The 24,882-nt window shown below is 44.0% G+C and overlaps 1 protein-coding gene across 5 annotated transcripts in view; it reads left to right on the forward strand.

Annotated features, from left to right (window-relative positions):
- LOC132333341 (tropomodulin-2) overlaps positions 1-10,783 on the forward strand; it is a 35,042-nt gene extending 24,259 nt beyond the window's left edge. For all 5 annotated transcript variants that reach the window (XM_059858343.1, XM_059858344.1, XM_059858346.1 and 2 more), the window contains 6 exons: positions 824-910; positions 3,569-3,699; positions 4,276-4,383; positions 4,654-4,797; positions 5,101-5,245; positions 7,085-10,783. In XM_059858343.1, coding sequence (XP_059714326.1) covers positions 824-910; positions 3,569-3,699; positions 4,276-4,383; positions 4,654-4,797; positions 5,101-5,245; positions 7,085-7,119 — 650 coding nt within the window. In that variant the 3' untranslated portion in view covers positions 7,120-10,783. The remainder of the gene's footprint in view (positions 1-823; positions 911-3,568; positions 3,700-4,275; positions 4,384-4,653; positions 4,798-5,100; positions 5,246-7,084) is intronic.
- Positions 10,784-24,882: the final 14,099 nt, after the last annotated feature.

Here is a 24,882-nt window from a genome sequence, read left to right on the forward strand (position 1 = left end):
GACTGCAGGCTGGGGTGCTGGCACTGTAATGGAAGTGACTGATCCCACTGTATCCACATTGCTTGTAGCACACTACAGCTACCTCCCTCAACTCTGACATCCCAAATAGCCAGATAAGCTTGTTACAGCATGCAGTGGATAAAGACCCTGAACCCATGAGGAAATTTGGAATCTAGCCCCTTGAATGAGAAAATTGGTTGCCAGGTGATTAGACCTGGGTATCTTCACCACTTCTGATTATTTTTCAAGCACATCAATACTGATGTGCTTCCATAAGAAGCCCTGGTGGGAATGCCAATGCATTGAGCTCATCGCGTGTGCAGTGAAATTCTCAGATACACCAAACAGTGGAACATAACCAGCAATAAGAAGTTCAGGGTGTATATTAGGCAAGGAAAGAGATTAGGAGTGTAGCATTGAAAAGATTCACAGCCCAACCAAAAGGGTTGTGGGATTTCCACCCCTGGGTGTTTTCAGACTGCAGCAGACAAAGCCACGGCTGACCTCATTAGTGCTGGCAGCGCTCCTGCCTGAGGGAGAGGCTGGACAAGATGACCCACAGTGGTTCCTTCCAGCTGGCACTTCTGGGATGTGCATTCTACATTGCCTCAATTGTTCAAAAATCTATTCTGGAAGTGTCTGTATCTCCAGAATTTGGAGCCCAAAAGAGTCTCCCTACAAGCAGGCATGATGCACGCAGTTAGCATTTAATAAAGGGGGGTTTGTTTGGGGAGCTCAGCTACGGTTTGTAGCAAATACTTTCCTGCAGTCTGTGTTCCTGTCATTAACATTGTATCCTCTTGCTGGTGTTTACACATTTCAGCTGTTCTTGGAGTGCACAACATGGTCAACAACCCAAAATTTGATGAAGCAGGAGCCCGCGGTAAAGATGGGAAAGGAATCGTGAGAAGTAAGCGTGCAGATTTCTCCTGTGGGCTGCGTGTCATCTTTAGGGACTTCTGCAGCTGTGGGTGGGCTCTGTTGGTCTAATTTACTGTAATGTAACTGGACCCAACTTGGATTGATCTACTTAATCACGAAAGGTGGCTTTTTAAAAGTAAATACAATCTTAAAATTCACTATAATAACAACAGTAGTACACAAAGAGATGATTCCTAAGGAAATTTCTTTTCCTAGAGTGCAGTATCTGGCTCTGCAGAGGTGTTTGAAAGAGTGGGAGTATTTAGGAGGCCAAGACATATAAATTTCCATTCCATTTCAATTTAGGCAGCAGGCAGAAAACAGAGTGAGCTGTAACTAAGAATTGGCTGCAGTTCAGGCCAGACCATCTCGCCCCAAGAACCTGCATTTACACTCCTGAAAAATCACTTGTGACCACTCAAATGTGGCACAATCCCTGTCAGAGTCACATCTGTGACCAGAGTCACCTCGAGCTGCATTCACAGGGAGGCAAAGCCTGCCTGGGTGTGCTCCTGCCCCAGCCACTCCCTCTGATCTCCCACCTGCACCTGGCTCCTGGGGCAGTGGTGCAAAGGGTGCCTGTTCTGTGGCTCCCTAGGGACACAGGGAACAGAACCATTCTGGAAATCCCCCAAGAGAAACAGCTGCAGTTACTAAAAACAAATCCAGAAATGTTTGCACTAAATAAACAGACCTTTGGTGAATCTGATCTTAGCTCAGCAGCCCACAGGGGGCTGGATGGAGGGACAAATGGGTGCATCTGGATTCCAAGCTTTTCTTTAGAGCTGCCAAGCCTTGATCCAGAGCTTGTCGCCTCCAGGCCCTGGATATCTAGTGGGCTAAACTTCACTTTTTAAGACAGAACTGTGGAATGCCCTTTCCTACGGAAACAGTACTAAAAAAATGTTTTCTTCTTCTCAGGCCATGAGAACAGCAGCTATCTTTACCAAGGGCTTTCCTTTCCATCTTCCATTGCTAAAGGGGAGGTGGGAAAGTAGACAGGACACTGTGTCACTTCATTTTTCTCAGGATGAAGCTGCTCTGCAAGCCTTCCCAGTGGGGCCCTGTGTGAGCTGCCATCTATCTCCTAACAGGCAACTGCATGCATTACTAATCCTCCTAGATTTCAGAATATTTTTGTTATACTAAGTCAAAAAGTCAGCTATGTGAGTCAGCTAAACTATGCACCAATCACAGACCTATGAACCAGAAAATCACTATCACATCACTGTATTCTTTGGTCCAAAAGCAATACCTTTCCTTAGCCAAGTGAAATGCTCCAGTAAAAATTTGCTCATCAATGTGGCAAAACAACACCATGATTAAAGAAACAAGAAAAACTCGTGGAAAGCAACAAGAAGTAGAAAATGAAAATTCCCTGACTCTAGCCTGAGTGCACTGGGATGTCTAACCTGAGGACAGGGTGCTTGTGTCTCCCCTGCTCCCAGTCTGGCAGGGTGTTTCCACAAGTGCAAAAAATGCTTTTCTTCTTTGTTTACTTTCTATCCTTGCATCCAAGGTGAATTCTCTAAATGTAGTTTCCAATCCCCAGCTCCCTAGAAAGGCTGAAGTGTTATCAGGGATAGGTGAGGTCTCTCAGGCAATTAGTAAAATGAAGCTTTGGCATCAAAGGGAGCAGAGTGAAAACCAGCTCATTATTTGTCTATGATCACCTCTCCTATGAGTATGAGCTCTAAATAAGATGTGGTTTTCTTTTGGCCCGTGGTATGGCATGAACTTTTACTGATTGCAATGAACAGCAATGTGTACTACACTGAGACTTGAACACAAGCCTTGAAGACCTCTCCCTGTCTGCAGCATAAAGTAAAAGGATTCAATCATACTTGTGGTCAGCAACATATTCCTTTCTTGCTTCTAATGACTTGGGAGGTCAGGGTTAATAAATTAATCTCCACAGCTCTATGCCTGGGAATTAGAAGTACTAATTGTGTTCTAGGCTATGATTTTTATGCATCTCTGAGAATATTTATAGCTCCTAGCTTCCAGCACTAAATACCACAGTTCTTTGGAACATGACTGCTCAAAGATTTCATAAATCTTGGTGCTGGCAGACAGACTTACTTTTCATGCTTTGATAGTTTTATTATTTTAAAAGTGCAGATGTTGCAATTTTACAAGAGCTAATTGAGTTTATAGTAAGGCTGATAGTATCAGCTGAGAGGAGGAAACTGAGGGGCCTCCTGCTCGTGTTGCTTTATGTAGCACAGTCTATTCATAGGTGCAGGGACATTTTCTCTCTAATACAGTGGGCAGGTTCTGAGCACACCTTTCTTTACAGGTACTAGACCAAGTACAAAGCAGCCCTTGCAATATATCACATCCCAAACCATAGCCTCCAAAGCTGCTTTGGCTCCAATGAATTGTACAGGGATTTTGTGTATAAAGGAGGAGTTTGCCCTTGACAATGCTGCCCAGCCTCCCTGACCACAGCCTCCAGTGACAGCTCTGGTGCACAGGGGGTGCAAAGGGCCTGGCAGGGATAAGGGGGATAACACTCCTACTTGCAGGTTTTGTGGTTCTCATAAACCCTCCTGGATTGCTGCACTACAAACCTAAATGGGAATGGAACAGCCAGAGGGATGGTGCCTGTTGCTAGGCTGACATTTCATGAGATTTTGTGTTGCAGATGTGGTGAAAGGTGAAAAGGTCAAGCCCATCTTTGAGGAGCCACCTAATCCGACCAATGTGGAAGCAAGTTTACAAAGGATAAAAGCAAATGATCCCAGTCTCACAGAAGTTAATCTCAACAACATAAAGGTAGATGCTGTGGTTTTGTCCATGTCATCATAGGAGGATTTATTCAAATACTTCCAAAGCCTGTGCCTTTTATCCTCAAATTTTGTCTCTCTTTACTGTTCAGAAAAAGCAGGGCACTCAGGGAAGGGGTGGGGAAAGGACTGTAGTAGCTGCTCCAAGGTCATCAATTCCTGGTACTGAATTAATTGCTGATTGAATGCCCCAGGGGTGACTCCCTTGGGCTGCCTTTCTCAGCAGACTGTGAAGGAAGGTATCTCCTGGGTACTGTGCAATCATCACTGGCCAAATTCAGTCAGCCCACACAGGCAGGAGGAGGAGGAGCTGGCACGTGGAGACTGAAGGACTGGCAGAGGAGCAGAAAGTGGCTCAGAGGGGTCACGTGCTGGCCTTGGCCTGACCCACTTCTGGGCAGTGCTGGCATCTCAGGCACCTCCAGCCTCTGGGGGCCACTGTGCCCACTCTGAAACACTCCTTAACCCATCAGGGACTGTGCTTGTTCATCAATCAGTTTCATAATAATTAAAATCAGCAGTGTGATTGGCTTTCCTAATTACTGGATTTGTCTTTTCACCCTAGAATATTCCTATTCCAACACTGAAAGACTTTGCAAAAGCTCTGGAAACCAACACACATGTGAAGACATTCAGCCTTGCAGCTACTCGAAGCAATGACCCCGTAGCTATTGTAAGTTTTAGCATTACTGGGAAAAAAAAAACCACAACAAATTTTAAGTAGGTCCATGTCTGCTTTAGGATACATTCTTTATTTTCCCCTGCAGGAATTCCCTATGGCTATGGAAAGGAGAAATATAATCTCTTCTGATCTACCTCTCCATTCTTCTAACATATTTATGTTTTTGTTTCTTATTGGTACTAAGCTGTGTTTTGCAGATTCCCTGTTATTCCCTGAAACTTTCAAGATGTTCTCTCACGTTCCCTCTTTTTGGCCCTTCAGGCATTTGCAGATATGTTGAAAGTGAACAAAACACTGAAGAGTCTGAATGTAGAATCCAACTTCATCACTGGCACAGGGATTTTGGCACTGATTGATGCACTGAAAAAGAATGAATCCCTAACAGAGATTAAAATTGACAACCAGGTAAAGAGAGCCCATTGGGGAAGGTCACTTTTGTTTCTCTTTGATATGGATTCCCAGAGGGTTCTACCAGGGGACTCTGGCAGAGTCAAGGCAGCCTCTGTGGCTCAGTCATGTCCCCAGTCAGTGCAACCAAAGGGTGGAAAACTTCTCAATAAAACTACTCAAAACCCAGGCAAAATCTCCAGGGATGGGATTCTCTTTGTAGTTTGCAGCCCAGTACTTAAATAGAAGCACTCACTTCTCTCTCATATGAAAGCAAATGTTTCCTTTTCTTCTGGGGGCACTTCACTACATCACCAACAGAGGCAGCAGCTTGGGACAGCTGTAGAGATGGAGATTGCCAAGATGCTGGAGGAGAACTCCAGGATTCTCAAGTTTGGATACCAGTTCACAAAACAAGGTCCAAGAACCAGGGTAGCAGCAGCTATCACCAAGAACAACGATCTGGGTAAGATGCCACTCCATTTACTCATCATTTCTCTGTGTGAGCCCAGCCCTGACCTTCCCAGGCACAGCTCTCCCTGTCTGCTCATTCAGATGGAATTTTGATGCTTTCTCAGAGGACACAGAAGTCCTGACTTTGTCATCCAGCCTGCCCAGCCAAGGGAGCAAACCAGACCCTCCTGCTTTTGTGACCAAGGACAGGCAGACACAGTAAAACCCTGCAAGTGTCACCTGAGTGTGACATGCTCTGCCCTCACTACACAGAATACAAAGGAGATGACTGGGCAGAAGAAATTTAGAGTGAGAAGGGGAAGAAAAGAAATTTAACTTGGTATTTTTAATCAGTTCTGCTTCAGACTGGGGTATCAAACCATGATGTCTTTGTGGGTTTCAGCTTGGGTTTCTCTCTGAGGGAACCAAGATAAAAGTTGAGCTACAACCATTTTATGTATGTAAGTTTTACATACTTTTAGGGGCTTGAAATTCTAATTTTTAGCAATATCTAAGCATTCCAACTATATACTATTTTTCCTGTCAGTGTCCCAGAAGGGTATTTGAAATATCCCATCTACAAATAGAGAAAAACCTGTTTTTCCCATTATTTCACCACTTGTCATTAGACTTAGGTCCTAATCTTCATTTTCCCGTGTTTGTGTTGTTTGGTTTTGTTCAGGATTTTGTAGGACAGAATTCCTAAAGGAATTCAATAATATAAATGAACAAAACACTAAAAGCAGACACAAATGACTGATGCTACACTGCAGGCAGGCTTTGGAATAATGTAATCTGTTTGCCAAAAAGGCATGATGAAAAAAACCTCCTCTGAGTAAAGTAATGAGATGTTTAGCAATATATTGTTGTTATTGACTTTCTGTGCTGAAGAGCATTCATTCATCAAGTTCTACTGCTTTGTTCTGTGCTTCAGACATTCAATATCAGAAACAGGACATGACCTGACCTAACACTACATTTTGTATCACACAAACAGGAGAACCTCACAAATCTTATCTGGCCAGGTCAGAAAAGACTCGATGCCTTTTGTTAGAATGTGGAGTAGCAAATGCTGCCCAACTAAACCTGCTCTATACCAGGTATAATGTATCTTAAGTGCTGTAAAAATTCACACTGCTTGTCACAATAATCCTGCCCACAATACAAGGTTTACCACTCCTCTTTGCTAAATGGCAACTTCAACCTATGTGGTTTCCAGTGAAAAACCAGAGTTAATTAACTGATTATCAGATGCAGTCAGAACATGTGAAGTTTAAACAGGTAATTGAAGGTCCAGTATGATATTTTTTGCCAATAATAATGGATCTCGTACTTCAGAGTACTTACAATTATTTTCTAAAAGGAAATGACTATTGCTTACCTATGGTATACGCTGTGCAATTGCAGAAGTTATTAATTTTTGATGCCTAAAGCTTAAATAATCCAGAGCACTGCAGACTAGAGCAGACCAATATCAATTTAGCTGGAGCACGGTGTCATTTAAAAGAACAATAAAACTAATAAAATCTAAATGGAATCACTGGAAGGAAGTGCAGGAAATGGTGATTTTTTAATCATCTAAAACCTTTAGCTCAGAATGTGACTTTTGTGGAAAACATATTGATGTGAACACTTGGGGAAATTCTACAGTCTGTGATACCAAAACTGCAGTTTAGTACAATTATTTCGTTGAGCACGATGGTATATGGTACATATTGATTATGGTAATTCTTCTGAGCATTTCCCAGGAGCTCCTCCCTTCTGTGCTGGTTCCCTGCCCCGGAGGGGTGTCTGTGAGAGGAGCCTGGTGCTCTCAGGAAGGCAGTGATGACTCTGTCCTTGTTCCCCACAGTCCGGAAGAAGCGGGTGGAAGGGGAGCGCCAGTAGCCACAGCACCCGGGAGGCCAGGCACGGCTGGAGACCACCACCCCTGCAGCCCCAGAGTGCTCACTGCTCAGAAGGGAAGGCACTGGAAAACTACTGCAATGGGAGTTGCTGATTTCTGTTAATATCTCCTTTTAAGCTTGAAAACAGAGCCTGCTCGTTTTTAATTTTTGTGGTTAATTTAATTCTTACGAGAAAGGTTCATGGTTGGTTTGATTTTAATGAAGAAAATGGTTTGCAGTATCTGAAGCCAATATGCAGCATCTTAACTGTGTTACTGAGCATAACATATAGTGACTCTGACCCTTATTTTAGACACTTTTTGATATAAAAAAATATGACCTTGTATATGGTTAAGGGATTCTCTGCTGAAAATAGAAATTTTAGGGCCAAGTTCTGCAATGCCTTATGTTTGTGAATAATCCTTACCTGTGTGTATAGTCCTGCTGAACTGAATCCTGCAATGGGCTGCTCCCAGGAGTAGAACTAGTGATGCCAGTACAGGGGTTCACCCCCCTGAGCCTCTCTCCTGCAGGGATCTGGGCAGCTGGAAGCACCTTGGAACAGCTCCTGTCACCTTGTTGGGTCTCCACCTGTCCAGCCCCAGTGCAGGGTCATGCCTAGACGTATAAACGTTGTCAAAGCATACTTGTTTACATGAGCTTAGCTTAGCTGGATCATTTTGCAATGTTACACTGATGTTTTTTATTCTCACTCCACATTGTAAAGTAATATTAGTGCTGCCAATCCTGCAGACATTGAATGTTCTGGGTTTTTTTCCTAGGCCAACAAGTTTCTGTTTGCTACTAGAATGCACAGTTTACAGCTAGTGATCTTAACCTAAACAAGTGTTCTGAGCAATATTTGTTTTGCTTTGAGCCATGAGTTTGACTTTTTTTAGTTCTGTATTTATGTATGTTTGTTAGCATTATAGGACTGTTCTCAGGACCTTTTAGATGAGGATTAATTAAATGCTTAATCCAGGAGAGCCACTGTGCTACCAGGGCAAGACATTAAAGGGGTAGTTTTGGCAGCTACACGACTGACATTCATCTGCTGCAGTTGAGGTTTGTCCCTGTATCACAAGGCACACGAGTATTTGTGCCAGTGCTTGTTGTCTCTTATTGCAGGGGTTCCAAACTGTTGTCTCCCTATCACAAAAGTTCCATACCTTCTTGGTGTTTCCCATGGGCTGCTCCTCAGAGCACTGACTCTGTCCTCCTCAGAGCACTGACTCTTTCTTCTTCACAAAGCAGCCAACTGACTCCAGTTCCCTTCCCAACCAGCCACCCCACTCTTTTACAGCACTCCTCTTCTCATTGCTTACAGCTGTGGCCTGTTAAAGTCAGGCCTGCTCCTAATCTTTGATAATTGACCCAGCTGCAGCTCCTTAGGGGTAAGAGTACTTTCTACACCATCTTTATTTTCTTATAGTCTATCCCCCTCCAAGTGCTTATCTGAATAAGGGCAGATTTAAGCACATGCACAAAAGCTTGGCTAAATCATGGCCTTACCTGACGTGCTGGACATTACCTTCACCCAGTGGGAAGCACTCACAAAGCAGCAGCTAACCCCAAAGCTCAACAGCATCAAAATTTCAGTAAGAATGCAGTCTGATGTTTCATTTTGTGCATTTCACCATCTAAAACTACTCTCTACCACAGCTGTATCACTGCCAACAGCTGACTGACAGCCAGAGGTGCCAAGGGATGCTCAGGTCAGATGTGTCACACACCCCAAGCTTTTGGGAAGCTGCAGACATGCTCCTGCAGCCAGAGCTGGGGCACACTGGCCCCTCTGAGACAGGGCTGGACAGCACAGTCACTGCAGGATGCTCCTGAGCCAGCAGGGACTGCTGGGGGGCACTGGGATCAGAGAGCTGGGGGTGCTTGGCACAGTTCCCTTAGTGATGTTTTCACCCTGCTGAGGTGTGAGCTAACAGGATGAACCCTCCCTCTGTGCCTTTTGTAAGGGAAAGGAGAAGGTCCAAGGCAATGCTCTTCCTGTTGGATACTGGTCTTTGTAGTGGGGTCCAAAGTGAATAACACTCACTGAAATCCCACTTAAAATACTTGGCTAAAGTGGTCTGCTGAGCAGGGATATAAAGTGCAGCAGCCACAGTTTACTTCCCTGGGAAGTCTCTACAATTTCCACTACTTCCCTTTCTCAGAAAAAATGGAAACCTTTGCTTTGCAAGGTAAAGACAAAACACACAGGGAAGTCTTGCTAAGGTTTTCCCTGGATCCATGCAGGATTTGCTGTGAAAAACTTACATCTCCCATTTAAAAAAAATTACAAGTTCTGTAATACAGTCATAACTCTGCATGGGCTTAAATAGAATCCTTTAAACCCATTTGGATTACAAGGGAAATACTGGGCTTTGCACCATGAAGTTTCATGGGTGGGAAGAATCCACAACGCCTAAAGATTATGTGACTGATAACCTTCAGTGATAGGAATCACTCTGCCCCTAATTTCATCTTCTTTTCCTTTGATCCAACCAAGGGAATCCCAATTATCAATCATTTGATGATTTTTTTAAATAGTTATTTTTTCTTTATTAGTGGTACGTGTCTGTGTTCAAGGGAAACAAGTGCAATCCATTTCTAGTCTTAGTTGCCATTGACAGTGTTGGTATTTGCATGCAGCAGTTTCACAAGGATGGGTTGGTCTGGCTGCTCCATGGTGTCTGCAGCATGTCCTGTACAGCTTTGCTCAGAGCCACACATGTGCTTACCCAGCCAGGGGTGTTTTGCAGCCCCAGTTTGCACCATGGACCGAGGTACCTGGCTGGGTGGTACCCAGCTCTGTGGGCTCTCCATCCCTCCATCTGCCCTGCCTCTTGCACTGCCCTGGCTCCTCTGCAGGGAGGAGCCTCACCCTGGAGGAATCATCTCCCACACCAGCCCCACCACGAGCGAGCAGACAGGGCCAGAGCTGTGGCCAGGACCTGGGAGCCTGGCTCCTTCCAGCATGGGTGAGGAGAACTCCCAGTCCCTGGCTGTTTGCTGCAGGCAGCTGCTGCCAGCCCCTGCCAGGGGGCTCAGTGACCAGAGGTGTCTTTGTTCTGCCTCTTCTGTGTGCTCCACACAAAGCCTAGGCTGTCACCAGCCTTGAGTGTCACAGATCAGACATTCCAACAATATAAAGATCTGTTGGATGCAATAACAGCACACAGTGGCGATGCTTGGAGGCAGATTTTCATACTAATACAGGATTATTTAGCTGGTTAAAAATCTCTGCAACTAACACGAAGGGGGTCAGGATGTGACCAGTTATTTCATATCCTACTTTCAGACATCTGGCATTGTCAATGCTGAATGGGGAACAAGGACAGAAGAGTCCCTTTTTCTTAAGCAAACATTCAGGAGTAACTGTCTACTTTTGCACATTGCTTCTCGTGTTGACTGCTTCAGTTTGGTTTGTATTTTTTATAGAGGATTTTCATGGAAAAGCTCAGCTTTGTGTGTGTCCTGCCATCCATGTGAAGTGTAGTGTGCACTGAGGACCATATGTGTACGTGTATAAATGACAATGTTAGCTCTGGAACAAAAGTAATTGCATGCGCACGGTGTGGTGCATATTGCTCAAGAGGAAGAGAATTACCATGCTATGTAACAGTGACTCCCCAGCATTGTGGTTTTTCTAAATAAACCTTCACAAAGGATTTGGATTTTGCAATTTTTCACGGGTTTGTGACTTGAACTGAGCCCCTGTTGGTGCTCTGGTATCAGATTAAACTGCTTTCTCCTCTGTGGCTCTTGCAGCCTTCACTCTCCTGGATTTCACCTTCTCAGGTGGAGTGACTGGTGGTATTTCCTGCCCTCTGTTCTCCACAGTGTCTCAGCAATTTCCATGCGGGGCCTCATTAGAATTTGACACCAAGACACACCAATTTCTTTCACATTATCCCCAGTTCTAAGGTTCAGGGGGCTCAACTGCATTGTGGAGTGCCCAAAGGCCTGAGCTGAGTTAATGACATGGTTAACGTGGCCCTTAGAACCTGTGCTACATGACAAAAGAACTGCCAAATACACATAACTGCTCATAAGGACAATTGAAAAGGAAATGTCATTTCCCCACAGACAATTTGCTCTCCACGATCCCAGAGAACTTCACAGTTAACCCTCAGAGAAACAAAACATCTTCTCTGCCTATTTTAAGACCACCTTTACTTATGTCAGTACTTTAACTGTGAAATCTCACAGTATCTTTCTTCTTTTCATCTCAATGTAAATAAGTGGATGAGAGTCTTCAAAAAAACGAGGAAATCTCATACTGAAAGAAGAGGAGGTGTCTGTGTCCCAGTATGTGGCTCTGCCGGGATTTGCAGAGCCTAAATCAGAAGAGTGCTCATGGGAACTATGGAGCACAATTCCCAGATCCTCAGTCATAAGGGAATCAGAGAATACAGCTGCAGAGAAGCTCATGAGGTCATGCACTCCATTTCCTATCTCTCAGAGTTTTATTTCTACATAATTCATGGCTTTTACCAAAAGACCAGTTTTGGTCCTGCATCCCTTTCGTTACAGGGGTTGTGTTCAATTCCCTTGGGATTTTGAATATAAATGCAGTATACACCAAAGAACACAGATACTGTATCCCTCCTTATCACTCTGCACCTTTATTTTAGGAATCAGCTTCTTCCCTTGCACTCACCTTTTTCAGAATGGAAGTTTCATATACTGTCAAAAAATAATGACTTTACAAAGGGAGGATTGATATTATTCTTAGTCTCTGAGCATGCATATTTCAATCTTTCCTATTCCAATCAGTTCAATTCTCTCCTAAGCCTGAGCACCAACAGTGCAAACCCCAGTGCTTCACATTCTACAAGGAATGCCAGGTCATTTTCCCCATGAATATGATATGGAGTGACAGCCTGAACTGCAGGAAGCTCATTTCCCAGTGCCCGTCCAGCCCCTGCTGTTGCCATGCCCAAGGTCCCTTGCTGGTGTTCTTTAAATGCATCTACCCAAAAGCAAAAATCTCAATTTTGAATGAAACAGAGACTCTAGGGAGTTTTAATATGATATCAAAGAATGGGGTGCAAGCTGACTGAATCCTGTGCCCAGAGCTCTGCTCTGTTGGCTGGTGTGTTTCTCTGGGCACAGCCAGGAGCTCTGTGCACCCTGCCCAAGCTGCTGCCAAAGCTGCAGCAGGCTGGCACCCAAATGCAGTGCAAGGAGAGCACAGACAGGCACCCCAGGGCAAGTGCTCTGCTGGGGATGGGGCTGTTGGGCAGGAACCAAGCAGTTCTCAAGTCAATGTTTTGGATATTTGACTAGAGGACAGCATTTGCACATTAAACCAAATAATCTGTTTCAGCCAGAGCACATGTACTTCTGCCTGAACAAAGCAGAGTGGTCAGTGGGCTTTGAGGCCTCGTTCTAGAGGAGGTGGCACAGGGGCAAAACACCAGTGAAATTGTGTTCAGCTGATTCCCAGCCACAGCAAAGTGCTTTAAAAATTCATGGTTTTCCTATCTATTCCCATAAAGCAGATGAGCACAAACAAAGGCAGCACAAGGGGCCTCCCTTAATGAAGGTCTGTTTGTTTCTTCTAGCCAGCTGTCTGACTTTATTGAGTCTGACATTAGGTAGACTCTCAGTGAGCAAGGGAGGAGAAAACAAGGCAGGCAGATAAAGCAATTGCATGTATTGTTTCACAGTCAATCTTCTCTGATAATGACTGCATCAATAATAAATTGAAGAGAATCTGGAAGCAACATTTCCTAGTTGCAGAACTGTTTATTTCTCAGCTGCCACCACAGATGCAGGTTACCTAAAATCTGCTTAGATCTCAATCTGTTGGTGAACACTAAAGAATCCCCCAGGCTTGAGAATCTTGCATTAATTCTTCCACTTGTCCATGAAAATGTTGCACACTCATCATTCATCCAAATGGCTTTAAAAGCTTTCAGCTGATGATGGTGGAGAAGGAGGTCACTGTGCCCAGTGTCTGGTGAACCTGCATTGGCATTCAGGGCTAGTTTATACTCAGCAGTGCTGGCACCCTGCACACACTGCTGTTCATCACCCTCATGAAGCAGATTGCTCAGAGATCTCATGTGGTTTTGTGTTATAACTGTTCAGGGGACACTGCATTCAGGAGCAGGAAAAACAGACACTGGCAGGAGCTGCTGTGGAGGCTCCCCCCACCCTTTGGCTGGTGGGCAATGCCAGGCAGCACAGTCACTCTATTGCACCCCTGTATTTTTCCTGCATGCTTTTAGGCTGCTTGAGTGAGGGGGGGGAAAAAAAAGTGTCATTAATGTGTTAACTCACTTGAAAATAAGAATAAGCCCCCAAAAAGTGTCTCCTTAATTTTGTTCTGCAGAACCAATTGGTCTGTGGCTGCTGCTGGAAGCTCCAGTTAAGCTCTCTCTCCCTTCACACTCCAAATGTGCTGGTTGAGCCAGCTGAACTACTGAGACATCTTAAATGCACCACAGGGAAGTTTATGGCATCTCTTCTGAGCCTGGAATAAAGTCAAGAGCACTTTTACTCAGCCTGGGCCTGGTTACCTCACCTTTAGGTTGCCCTCCTTTTTTGCAGAGTACTGATCTCACATGCATTTGTGGAAAAGTCTAGAGTGCCTGACAGAAGGGAAATGGAAGTTTGGTTGTCATGAGCAGGCAGAAGAGCTCAGCAGCTGTGACAAAGCCAGCCAGCAGGAACAGGAGTGGTTATGCCACCTGCCAAGAGCTGGGGTCCCTTCCAGCACTAGGGATTCATGGGGCTTGAAAGATCATTTCCATGATGAGAAAGACTGAAGGTTTAAACAAAGATATGTGATGACATTTACATAATAATGCATTTGCCTTCATTTCATATACATTTTTCATTAAAATGAGACAGCTGTACTTAATATTTTCTAGATATTTCCTATTCTATTTCTGTAGCAATGAGAAAATCCAATTAAAATATTATTTCCCTTCACTCTTCTGAAGCTTTCAAACTGACTCCATAATTAAACGAACAAGTCATAACAAGTTACTTTTAATATTTGCACAATGGAAAGCACCGTTTCCAGGGAGAAGCAGCATGATCCTGCATGCTGAGCAGTCAGCAGAGACTCCAGCCTGCACACAGCCAGTGCTGGGAGGGCAGCAGACCCCAGGCTGAGACACCTCAGGCTGCTCCTGTGAAGGACCCACTGGGCTGTTTGGATTGCTTGGAGTCAGAATGAATCACTGCAAGAATACCCAAGGAGATCTGGGTGTTCAGGAGAAGACCTGCACAAGGTTTTGCTTATTGTTTGTGCACTGGTGCACACAGTCACTGCACATCCAGCTGTGCCACTCACAGCAGTGTCAGGTAAGTCAAAGGCCAGGTGGGTACTTAAATCACCCAGTGGCACAGGTCACAGCTTTGCCTGTGAGTTGCTGTCAGTGCCTGCTGCTTTGGAATGATTCCATTTGGTCTCATTTTTCCATGAGGGGGACTCTTGGGGCCACCTAGTCTGGCCTCTTGTGTTTCTGATATCCCTAAATTATAATTTAATCAGGCCAAATACTTGCATCATATGGAATAAAAGAAAATGTTGACACAAGACCTGTGCTCCATAGAGGAAGTGATGCAATGGCAGGAATGAATTAGGTGTGACATATGAAGAGATTTTCATGTGCTGAAGGTAAAAGCCACCTGCTACAGAGGAAGTGAAAAGCCTGATGTCTCCATCAGCTCAGCTGGGTGGAGAGAATCAGCTCAGAGTTGGTGATTGAGTTTACCATGAGCAGTTTGGCACACAAGATCTGCCAGAGATACTAAAAAAGCATTGGCACCAACATTCTGCATCCTTTTCCGGATGTTCAGATTGAGCCCAAACATTTGCTCTGCTTGGAACCTGACAAAGAAATATCAGCCAGCTAATTTACTTGAAAATGTTTAAACCCATGCCAAGCTGATCAGCCCTCTGGATGACCCTTTGAATCTCCTTCCCCTGAATTTAAGAAAAATTTGCCCCCAAAAGGTTTTAGATGCCACAAGGGTAAGTGGAAGGAGTGGCTATCAATGGCACTTGCCCTGTAACTGGTACAGGTGACATTTCAGTTCCTGGATCATCTTCAAATCATTAAAAAAAAAACAGTTTGTTGAATTTTGCCAAGCACTTTTGGTGTAAACTTTAAAAAGTACTCAAAGACTACTGCACATATCCTTCACACACTGCAGAGGAGGAAACTGAGGTACACATACATTCAATGCTTTTTTTCTCATTCATCCAACAAAATATTAACACTAGATGTGCCCTTGGTATTGGTTGTAGGAGTTCCTACAGATGCCCTGCTCTGCCAGCAGAGATTTATCTGCTGGCCATGCACCTGTTTTCCAGTGGAGCTCATTGGGGCTGCAATAGTGCTTCTGGCCCTCTGATCTGTGAGTCACCAAAGCCATTGGTGTCACCCTCTCTGCACACACACAGCCAGGCACCCCAGCACAGCAGAGGGGAGCATGACTCAGGCTGGAGCATCCAGGGGCAGTGATGCCATGGCAACTGTGCTTTAAGCACTGGCTTGCGAAGACTAGGCAGCCTTTAATTAATGGCTTGAGTCTCACTCCCTCCTTTCTCCCACATGTAATATTTACTGCACTCCCTAGGCCAGCAGAGGAACACTCCAAACAGACAGCAAAGAGCAGAGACTACAGCTGGGCCAAACAGCACATGGGAGAAAGCCCTCATCTCCCTGATGAATCAGGGCTGGGCACAGCTGCTGGCTGCCTCAAGGAAGGGCAGTAGCAAGGCAAGGGACACCAGCTGGATCTGCCTGGAGCCTGTATGCTCAGCACCAGAAGAGCTGAGATCCAGCTCCTGGCTGCCAGCACCTGCCAGCCTTAACACTGAGAAAGCCCCTTTAGCATCAGAGCAGGGAAGCAAAACAAGTTGGAATTAGAAGCTCCCAAACATGCCCTCATGCTGGTCATGGGAGGAAGAGGCCAAGGTTTGTCCCCTCTCCTCACAAGGGGATGACTGAGACCTACAACAAATAGGTTTATGTCTTCTGGTAGATGGACAGTAAGCCAGTGACCTTTAGGAATCCAAAGTTTATGGGCTAGAAATCAGTTCAAACCTGAAAACATCGTTGGGAATGTTGAGGTTTTTCTGCTGTTTCAGTATTAGGTGAAAGTCTATAATAGCAATCATTCAGGAAAAAAGGTTCAGAGTAAAAGACAATAGGAAGGCTAACATGCATGCTGGTCAATTTTAGCATTGACACTTTTGAAATGCTCCCCCCCACACCCCACCCCTCAGATGCCATTAACCCTCTCTCAGAAGACACCCAGGGTTCAGGGTTCCTGATGAATTTGCCTTATAAGGGAAAATTGCTGCATTAACCAGAAGAAATTCCTGAGGATAAGAGGTTTAAAGAGCTGAGAACTTATTTTGGCTCAGGGAGAAGCAGGACACATTTTTTTCTCTAGAACATAATTTTCTCTTTAATAAGCTCCAGAAAAAAAAACTTGTTTAAGCACAGAGAAGAAACATGACTTACTAAATGCTCTCTCCAATTAGAAGACAATTTCTTGCCCTGCACTTCCTGAGACACAGAGGGTTTGAAGCTAACAACTAACCTATTTACAGGGATTGCTCCCAGGATGACACAAGGAAGAGCAAACCTGCATTTCAGAATGACCAGTCCAGTTGTAATAAAGAACATGGAGCTTTTGTTGTTTTGACCTAATCCCTTACACATGCAGTCTGGGAGGAGAATAATGGTTTTAATTTGAACACACTTCAGACTGACTTGAAAGATTTAAGTGTCCCACCACAGATTAAGCAGGGTTCATGCTCTTGTTAGGGGATGAAATTGTAAAATAGGCATAAACTGATACTGTTTGTGCCCACAGACTGGCCTGAGTCTCCTGAAACTCAGTGTGGAACAGAAACTGTCATTCAGGAGCATCTACACTGCTCTGTGTAATGGCACAGCTGAAATAAGAGCAGCCCCATCCCCAAACCAGATGCAATCCCCCAAAACAAACCCACATGCAGGGAAGACTGAAATCTCTGTATGAAAATGCTGCTACTCTGCCAAGATCTGGGTTTCTGAGGACTAGAGACCCTGAGAATACAGACAGCACAAAGGACCAACATGGATATACTGAGGTCATAGCTGATACCCTCAAATGGCACTGGACAGACTGTCAGTGAAACTAAGGTAGATTCCACACACAGATAATATGCTGGCAATAGGGATGATGAGGAGAAATCCTTGCAAGCAAAAACATTTGCTAAGAGAATTCCCAATTAGTGATTGCAGCTGGGAAAGGGACTAAATTACCAGGATGGGACTAAATTACCAGGATGTTGTCTACTGGAAATAGGTTTTGGTATAATCAGTTTTGGAAAAAAAAGTCACTTCTGAGCTAATCCTCCTAGGTTTCACCTTGGAAATGTCATCTCTGAGTACATATTCTACTTGAGTTCCTTGTGTGCTAGATTTAACATTCAGCAACAGAGTCTGCCTGTTTACAGAACCAGGTCAGGAGCTGGTCACAGGACTACAGGATGTTACAGAAGGGACCTTGGGATTCAATCCAAGTGAGGATGAGTAATGGCACCTGCCTCTTCAGATGTGTCAAAACCAACCATCATTTAGAGGTTTGGGCTGTTCAGATTTTCAGTGTTGTTAGATTTTAAGCCATTCAAGGACAGAGAGAGTTATGATTCATAAAAAGGCTTTTAAGAAGATGAGTCTAAGCCCTGCACTGGAACAGCTGATGTGGTGCTCTCACTCTGTAGCTTAGATAAATCACTTGGGTCAATTAAAAGCTACAAAACTAGCCCTGGAGTTGCAGTGTAACAGCTATTTGCAGTTTACAGAGCTTAGCAGCCTCAGCTGAGTGGGAGGCCCCAGTGTGCCATGCAGAGATCACATATCTAGCAAATGCACAGCTACTATTGCAAAAAGATTAGAAAGGAAACCAGCAGGATTGTTATTTCTATTTGAGAGCTCAAAGTCACAAACACATCTGGCTCCTGTGCACCTAGCAGCATTGAACTCCCTGTATTCTGCTCTCTCCAGTGACCTCAAGCCAAGGTGCCTCTGGAAGCCAGACTGGACCAGCCCAGGCAGGACTGAGAGCCCAGAGACCCCGCTCAGTCCCTGCAGCAGAGCAAGGAGCCCTCCCCCCTCTGCTCTCCACACAAACTCCTCCTTGTCTGCATTTCCCTCACAGAAATTCCCTCTGGGTGACCAGTACCTGCACAGCCACTGAAATACAACTCATAAGCAGCTGCAGTCCTACTGGGGAGAAAGACCTGCCCAAAAGAGCTTGAGTTTCTTGTTTCCACTTTCAGGTTTAATGTAAATACCAAAGAAAAGCACCAAATCCTTTTCATCAAGAAGAAAGAAAAGGAAGCTTGTGAGTTTTTAAACAAAAGCTGAAAATTGCTGTTTTTTTCAGGACACCAAGGCACTGGAAAACATCATATATGTTCATTGTTTGGATTATACAAAGAATTAAAAAATCAGTAACTAGAAAGTAGGTTTTTTTGGGAAAAGTAGTTATTTTTTGGACAGAAACATTGCAACTATTTCCAAAAGGTCCTCAACTAAGAGTGCTCTCTGACTCCTACTTTGAAACAAGTCTAATAGCTGCAAACAACCACAGATTTAAAAGGTCACTGCATAATCCAATCTCAGTGATGAACATTTTCCTTTTTAGTTATGGCTACACTAAAATAATGATCTCAATTCACAGGATGATTAAACACTTACTAATTTATCGCTGTAAAATAGGCTGAGGAATCTTTGTGTACCCAAGCTAGCTGAAGTGTAGTTCACACAACCTTATCATTCAAGGTGTCAATTAAAACAAAAACTAGTTCTTTTCAAACTCAAAACTGTGAGACAAGATTCCAATTTCAGTACCTACTTCAGAGCCAGCATCTCAAAACTACTGCTGAACATTATCCTGCTAATTTCAGGCATTCATTATTGTCCTAGGAGGCAGGTAATTGTTTACTATGAGAGTTCCCCTGCTGCTCCAGCCATTTGTACAAATATTCACCATGGTGAGTGTCTGCCCTTGATATGGGAAAAGCCTGCAACTTCCCAGAAATTATGCCCTCAGAGCCACTTGATACCCACAGTTTTATCTTTCCGTAAAAAACACAGTTTAGCAGATTTCCCTTGTTTTTTCTTAGCTTTAATTTATTTCTCAGCACTGCCTTGGACATGAACAGACATCTCCATCAAGAAAAAGAGCAATCAATCTGTAATAGTCTACTCCAAAGAAGTTCTTTTCTTGAATTTTGTACTTTACATCCCAAACTAAGGCATTGTCTGGTGAGGAGAAAAGTACTGATATTATGAAATGCTACTTTTAATGAAGGAAAAAAATTAATCTCTTACCCTGAGAGACAATTAAACCAGTAAGTAATGAAAGCAGATGGCAACTATGTCACATTGCTTAAGAGAGTAACATATTCAGTACTTCTTGTTCCTCAACTCATGCATTAAATACTGCTGGTCAGCTTGCCAAGTTTAATCTGAACCACTAAATACATGAAGTGGGGTGAGGAGGAAAGAAGTCCAGCCAGCTTTTTGCAGCTTCCCAGTACCTCACATCATGCTGAAGGGGACAGAGGCAACAAAAGGGTCTGAACACCCCCCCACAGTGTCATCCTAACTCCTGGGGATCCATGCACAATGAGGCCCAAACCTTGATAAAAACAATTAATTTTTTTCTTTACAAAGTCATTGGAGAGGCACAGACACAGCTTTAGAGAGACCCTGGCTCCAGAGGGCTACTCTGACTCTACTCCTGACATGTGCTTGAAGTCCTTGAGCCTCTGATCCCACCCATGGAGCTGTGCAGGTGAGCGAGCTTCAGGTTTTGTATATACAAGGTCAAGACACAGCTCTTGATATATTTCTCTTCTGATGGGATTCCTTTACCCCTTTTTTTGTCTCCTGCACCTTCCCCCCCCCCCCTTTTTAATGTGGCATGCTTCTCTAGAAGCAAGGGACTGAGCAATATGTAATAAACAAAGTCATCACTCAGTGGTGCCAGGTTAGTGATCACAGTGCATTTTGTGATGGAAAAATGCATCTTGGCAGCTGTACCCAGTGTAGCAAACAAATATGCTGCAGGCTTTCATATGATTTTACAACAAAGTCAATCTTGAAACAAAATGCTAATTAATTCCCTGATTGCTTCCTAATGAAGAACCTATCTGGGGCTCTCACCAGGAAGCAGCAGAAGATTGATCCTGAGAAACTGAGGGTACCTTTTCAGGCTCTTCACGTGCATGGATTTAGGAAATGATCCAGAGCACCTTGAAAGAACTGCTTAACAGGAAGGAAGATGTGAGGCAAGTTCCAGCAAATTTGTGTGGCTAAGAACAGCACAGGTATTTGCATAAACTGTTTGGGCTCTTTCAGGTAATTGGCTCACTTTCCACCTTGAAAATATTTGTTCAGCTGCTACAACTGACAGGACTCTCACAGGACAAGGTAGGTCTCACACACGGCTCTGCTCAGGTGAATCAGCTGATGGCAGCAGTTTGTTCTGCAATTCTTCCACTCCATCAGGCTGATGGCCAGCAGTGGAGTTCATCTCAGGAAAGTGAAAGTCCTGGTGCCAAAGAATAAAGCGACAGATTGGAATGGTCTATTTTAAAAAAGAGCTGCCATGTCTAGTTAGTATCATACAGAGATTCACTGCACACCAACAAATGGATGTTGGACTGAGCTTGGAAACTAAAGCCAAAAGTGTATGGAGTATTTCAGCCAGAAAAAGGGAAATAAAAGCTTTTCTTCACTAAATTGCAGGGAGAAGACATTCCAATTTTACTGATATTCTCCATTTTCCTCACTTAAGTTTATTTCATTACATTTTTAAGGACACAAGACAAAATTTGAAATTCAAGGAAAGTAAAAAGGATTTGAGGTAAGCAGCAAGCAAATCAATAGGTTCCTATTCTGTTCGGGTTTCACCTGAAGGGATTAAATGTATCAAAATGTATCTCACATTTGTTTCTAGTGTCTATTAGAAACAAATGTGAGATAAAATGTAACCAGTACAGCCTTGCTGAAAGACTCTGCCTCCAGCTCAGGCCGGTTGATGCCTTCATTTACAAGTCCAGTGAAAAGCAACCACCAGGAACTGCCATTGTCCAGACCTCTACACACACAGCCTAGGCACTGGCATCAGCATCTCACCCACCTCTGGTTTAATATCAGACACAACCACTGCTTCAGGCACTCCCAGTGACTGACTCCCACTCCAGGATCAGCTGCCTGTAACATTGCCTGGCAAGTCTGGAACTCATCTTTGAAAATTCAGAGCATGAACTAATATGTGTACCTGGTTTCTACTGGAGTAGTCTTTCCTTTCTATATTCTTCCCTGTGGTAATAATGCCCCAGAAAGGCTTCCCATACTTCACTGTGTTTTCATGGAATTTCAGAAGTGTTGGGTAAAAAAAGATGAGGTGCTAATAAACCATTTGAAAAAACACATTTTATGCCTAGCATCAGCATCCTAATTAAGGAGCTCTCAGCAACTAGAAATAGAGATGTAAATAACTTCTGAGAGAGCTTTTAAGCACAAGAAGCCTTTAGCTGAGCCAGATCATCAAGGAAATTATTTAACTGACAGTATTTAACAGATATTTCACACAGAGCCTCTCAGAAGCCTTCATAACTCATCCATGCCATATATTCATACACACATAGGTAGAACTATTGCCAAGGACAATCACCCAAAGGATGGTGAGTAAGAATTAGCTGGCCATTACAGCAAGCACCTAAATATCCAGTCCTGAAAGACTCCCTAGAAGGGACTCTGCATCTGAATTTATCTCACTTTATCTGAGCTCACAAGCCATAGTGATACTTGAACAAACAAGTCTATCCCTAATTAAATGTGTTAATGCAGGAAGAAATGATGGTATTTGCATATTGTGCAGGATGACAGAAGTTTACAGTACTTAGGAAAAACACCATCTTCTGTCTTTATGAAAAGAGGAGAACATGAGAATATTCCCAATAGGATACACTTAGATACTTGCCAGAAGAGTTAATTACATACAGCTAGGATTGTATAACCCTTTGGACAATTGGTCTTCAGTGAAGCACAGAAACATGGAGTGCTTCAAATAGCCTGGGAATGCTAAGAACAAAGTCCTCCCAAAAGACACCTCTCCCTTCAAATAAAAACCCTTCCTCGTTTTTGTTTTTGCTTTTTACCTGGCAGGTAAAACAAGTCACATGCTGACACAGTTTTCAGCGGCCCAGAAAAACAACCATCTGAGTAAAACCAGTACACTGAGCCATGACTTACTGGCTGAGGAGCCAGATCCTTAAGCTGCAAAGGCTACAGCCTCTGGCACAGAGACACAGAACAAAGCTCAAAGCAGTAATGCCTCAAGTTTCTTTACCACAAACCACCCTTGTCCTTTTATTAACTCCTGATGTTGTATTCCAGCTTAATATACTGTTGGGGTGCTCTGGAGCTCATTCAGGACCTGCACACAGGCCCTTTGCTACATGACATTCCCTCCTAAGACCCAGAGAGCACAGTGCAGGTACTGCTTAGACAAGCTCGGACATCTTCACCCTGCCACAGAAAAATACTCTTCTACAAACAGTTTCTATGTTAAAACCTTGAACTCATGTCAAGAAACAGTACAACAGGTCACAAGAAATAATCATATCAAATTTAGAGGGCTTGTGATCAGATAAACATATCAAAACACTACATTCATTCAGAACTACAGTTTTCCACCTGCTTGTAAAAGCTGAGGACACTGCTGGTGTCAGGGAGTTCCAGCTGCTGTGCCATAGCATTGCTTGGAAATTTCCAACCGGTTCCTGCACAGAACAGGCTGAGCAGCTGCTTCTGCTGGGAGCTGGCCCGGCCACAGGAACATTCACCTCCCAAAGGGGCACGGGGCACCGGCCAGGCCGGAGAGAGAGCAGCTCCATCTCCCGTTGGGATCCATCAGCTGCTCGCCACTCGAGGGCAGCATTTCAGTACAATAAAACAGACACGGGAACAAAAAGGAAGGACACCGAACTGCCGGACTGTGTTAGCTCACCATGAGGATTTTGTTTGCAGGCTGATCTCCAAGCTTTCCGTAGCTATTTAAACAGGGAGGCAATATGAGCAGAGAACTGAAGTGCAAGCAGTGAAGGAACATGAGGTCAATACCAGATAAATCAGAGCAGAGACTGTACAGGCACGTTAGTTTACACATGGCTTAGCTACCTGAAGGAAAAACAGATGCACCCACACCCGAGTCTCCCACCCTCCTCCAACGGAAGCATTTCATCCAAGAAAGGGAAAAGGTTTTCACTCAGAGCAGTCCCTTCTCTTTGACCAGACCTGAGGAAGTTCTTGCACAATAGTGACTTTAAAAGCTAAGGAGCAGCACCCAGTAACAGGCAGGATACAAAACAATGACCCACTTGGACCATCATCACCTTTTCACTTCCAATAATGCCATGGCACTTCTAGGGCCCGCTGCTGGAGCGAGAAGCCCTAAAAAAAGGCATGAATGCTGCTGGTTTAGTGCTCTACTTACACCAGCTAAAAATAGTCAGAGGCCAAAAACATACTCCAGTTTTGGACACTGAATGACAACATAGGCTACGAGGCCAATTAGGTCAAATTAAAATATACCAACAGAAAGAAAATAAACACTGCTAAACTTTGTCTGGAAGGCAAAGAGAGCTCTTGGAATAGAAACTTGCTACACAGCTTCATATGCACTCATGTAATTGTTTTGCCTTCTTATTCCAGAGCAGCTTTCCTTCACACAAGGACTCTGCTCCCAGAGGAGTGTCACAAGGGCCACCACCTTCAGGCCTGGGGTGCTGTAGTCTGAGGCATCCTCTGCACTCAGTAAATACAGGTGATTTCAGAACTGACTCACAGCACATCAGTGAAGCTGCTATTAATATCCATATTGCATCCAGATTTACTATGTTTGCTGTTTTTTAATCAAAAGAGGCTAAAGTAGAGGTTAATGGCACTGAATTTGGATTCAGCAGGAAAAGGAAGATGCTGTTGTTCACTCAGCACCAGCAGGCTCAGCAGTGATGGCAGAGTGGGATCAGGGTGAGGATCCTGCATATCCAGCTGTACCTGTGTTGTAGGTGCACGTGAACAGAGGAGGCTTACAGGAAGCAGCTGTCAGCATGGACAGCTCAGGCAATGAGAACAGAAACACACAGAAGCTAAATTAAAAACATGTTGGAACTCAGAAGAACTCTGCAATGGCTAACTGGTAATTTGACATTTATTTCACTCCAGAAACCGAAATCAAATATTCCATCACAAGGTCCAATGATAATGGAATGGCTCAGAAGGTTCACTGTTCTTCACACACACTTAACTCCATGTTTCCAGCACTATTTTTGCCCTCCTCCCCTTCCAAAATGAGCATGATGTGCTGCTATCATCCTGCAGCAGGGTTTACATGGACAGCAACAGATTAGTAACATAAGGCAATTCTCCCAGCAAATCTCTGAGGCAGGCAGCTCAGGAGATAAAAGGTGGTTTGCCAATGTCTCCTGTCACTAATGTGCTACCCGGTGCAAAAGGAAATGTGCCACTGAGGCATTGGGAAGTTAGTCAACATTGAGCCATCTGCTACACTTAATCTCAGGCTGCACATCATCAGCGAGGCATGAATGGAAAGAAGGCTCTAGCCTGACATTTTAGTTCTAAATTGAGTACATTTAATCCAGTAGTCACTGAAGGACAGCAGATACTGTCCCATGGCACCTTCCTAACAATTGCTTCTTAATGCA

Source organism: Haemorhous mexicanus, chromosome 13 (assembly GCF_027477595.1).
Source record: "Haemorhous mexicanus isolate bHaeMex1 chromosome 13, bHaeMex1.pri, whole genome shotgun sequence".
Classification (NCBI taxonomy): domain Eukaryota; kingdom Metazoa; phylum Chordata; class Aves; order Passeriformes; family Fringillidae; genus Haemorhous; species Haemorhous mexicanus.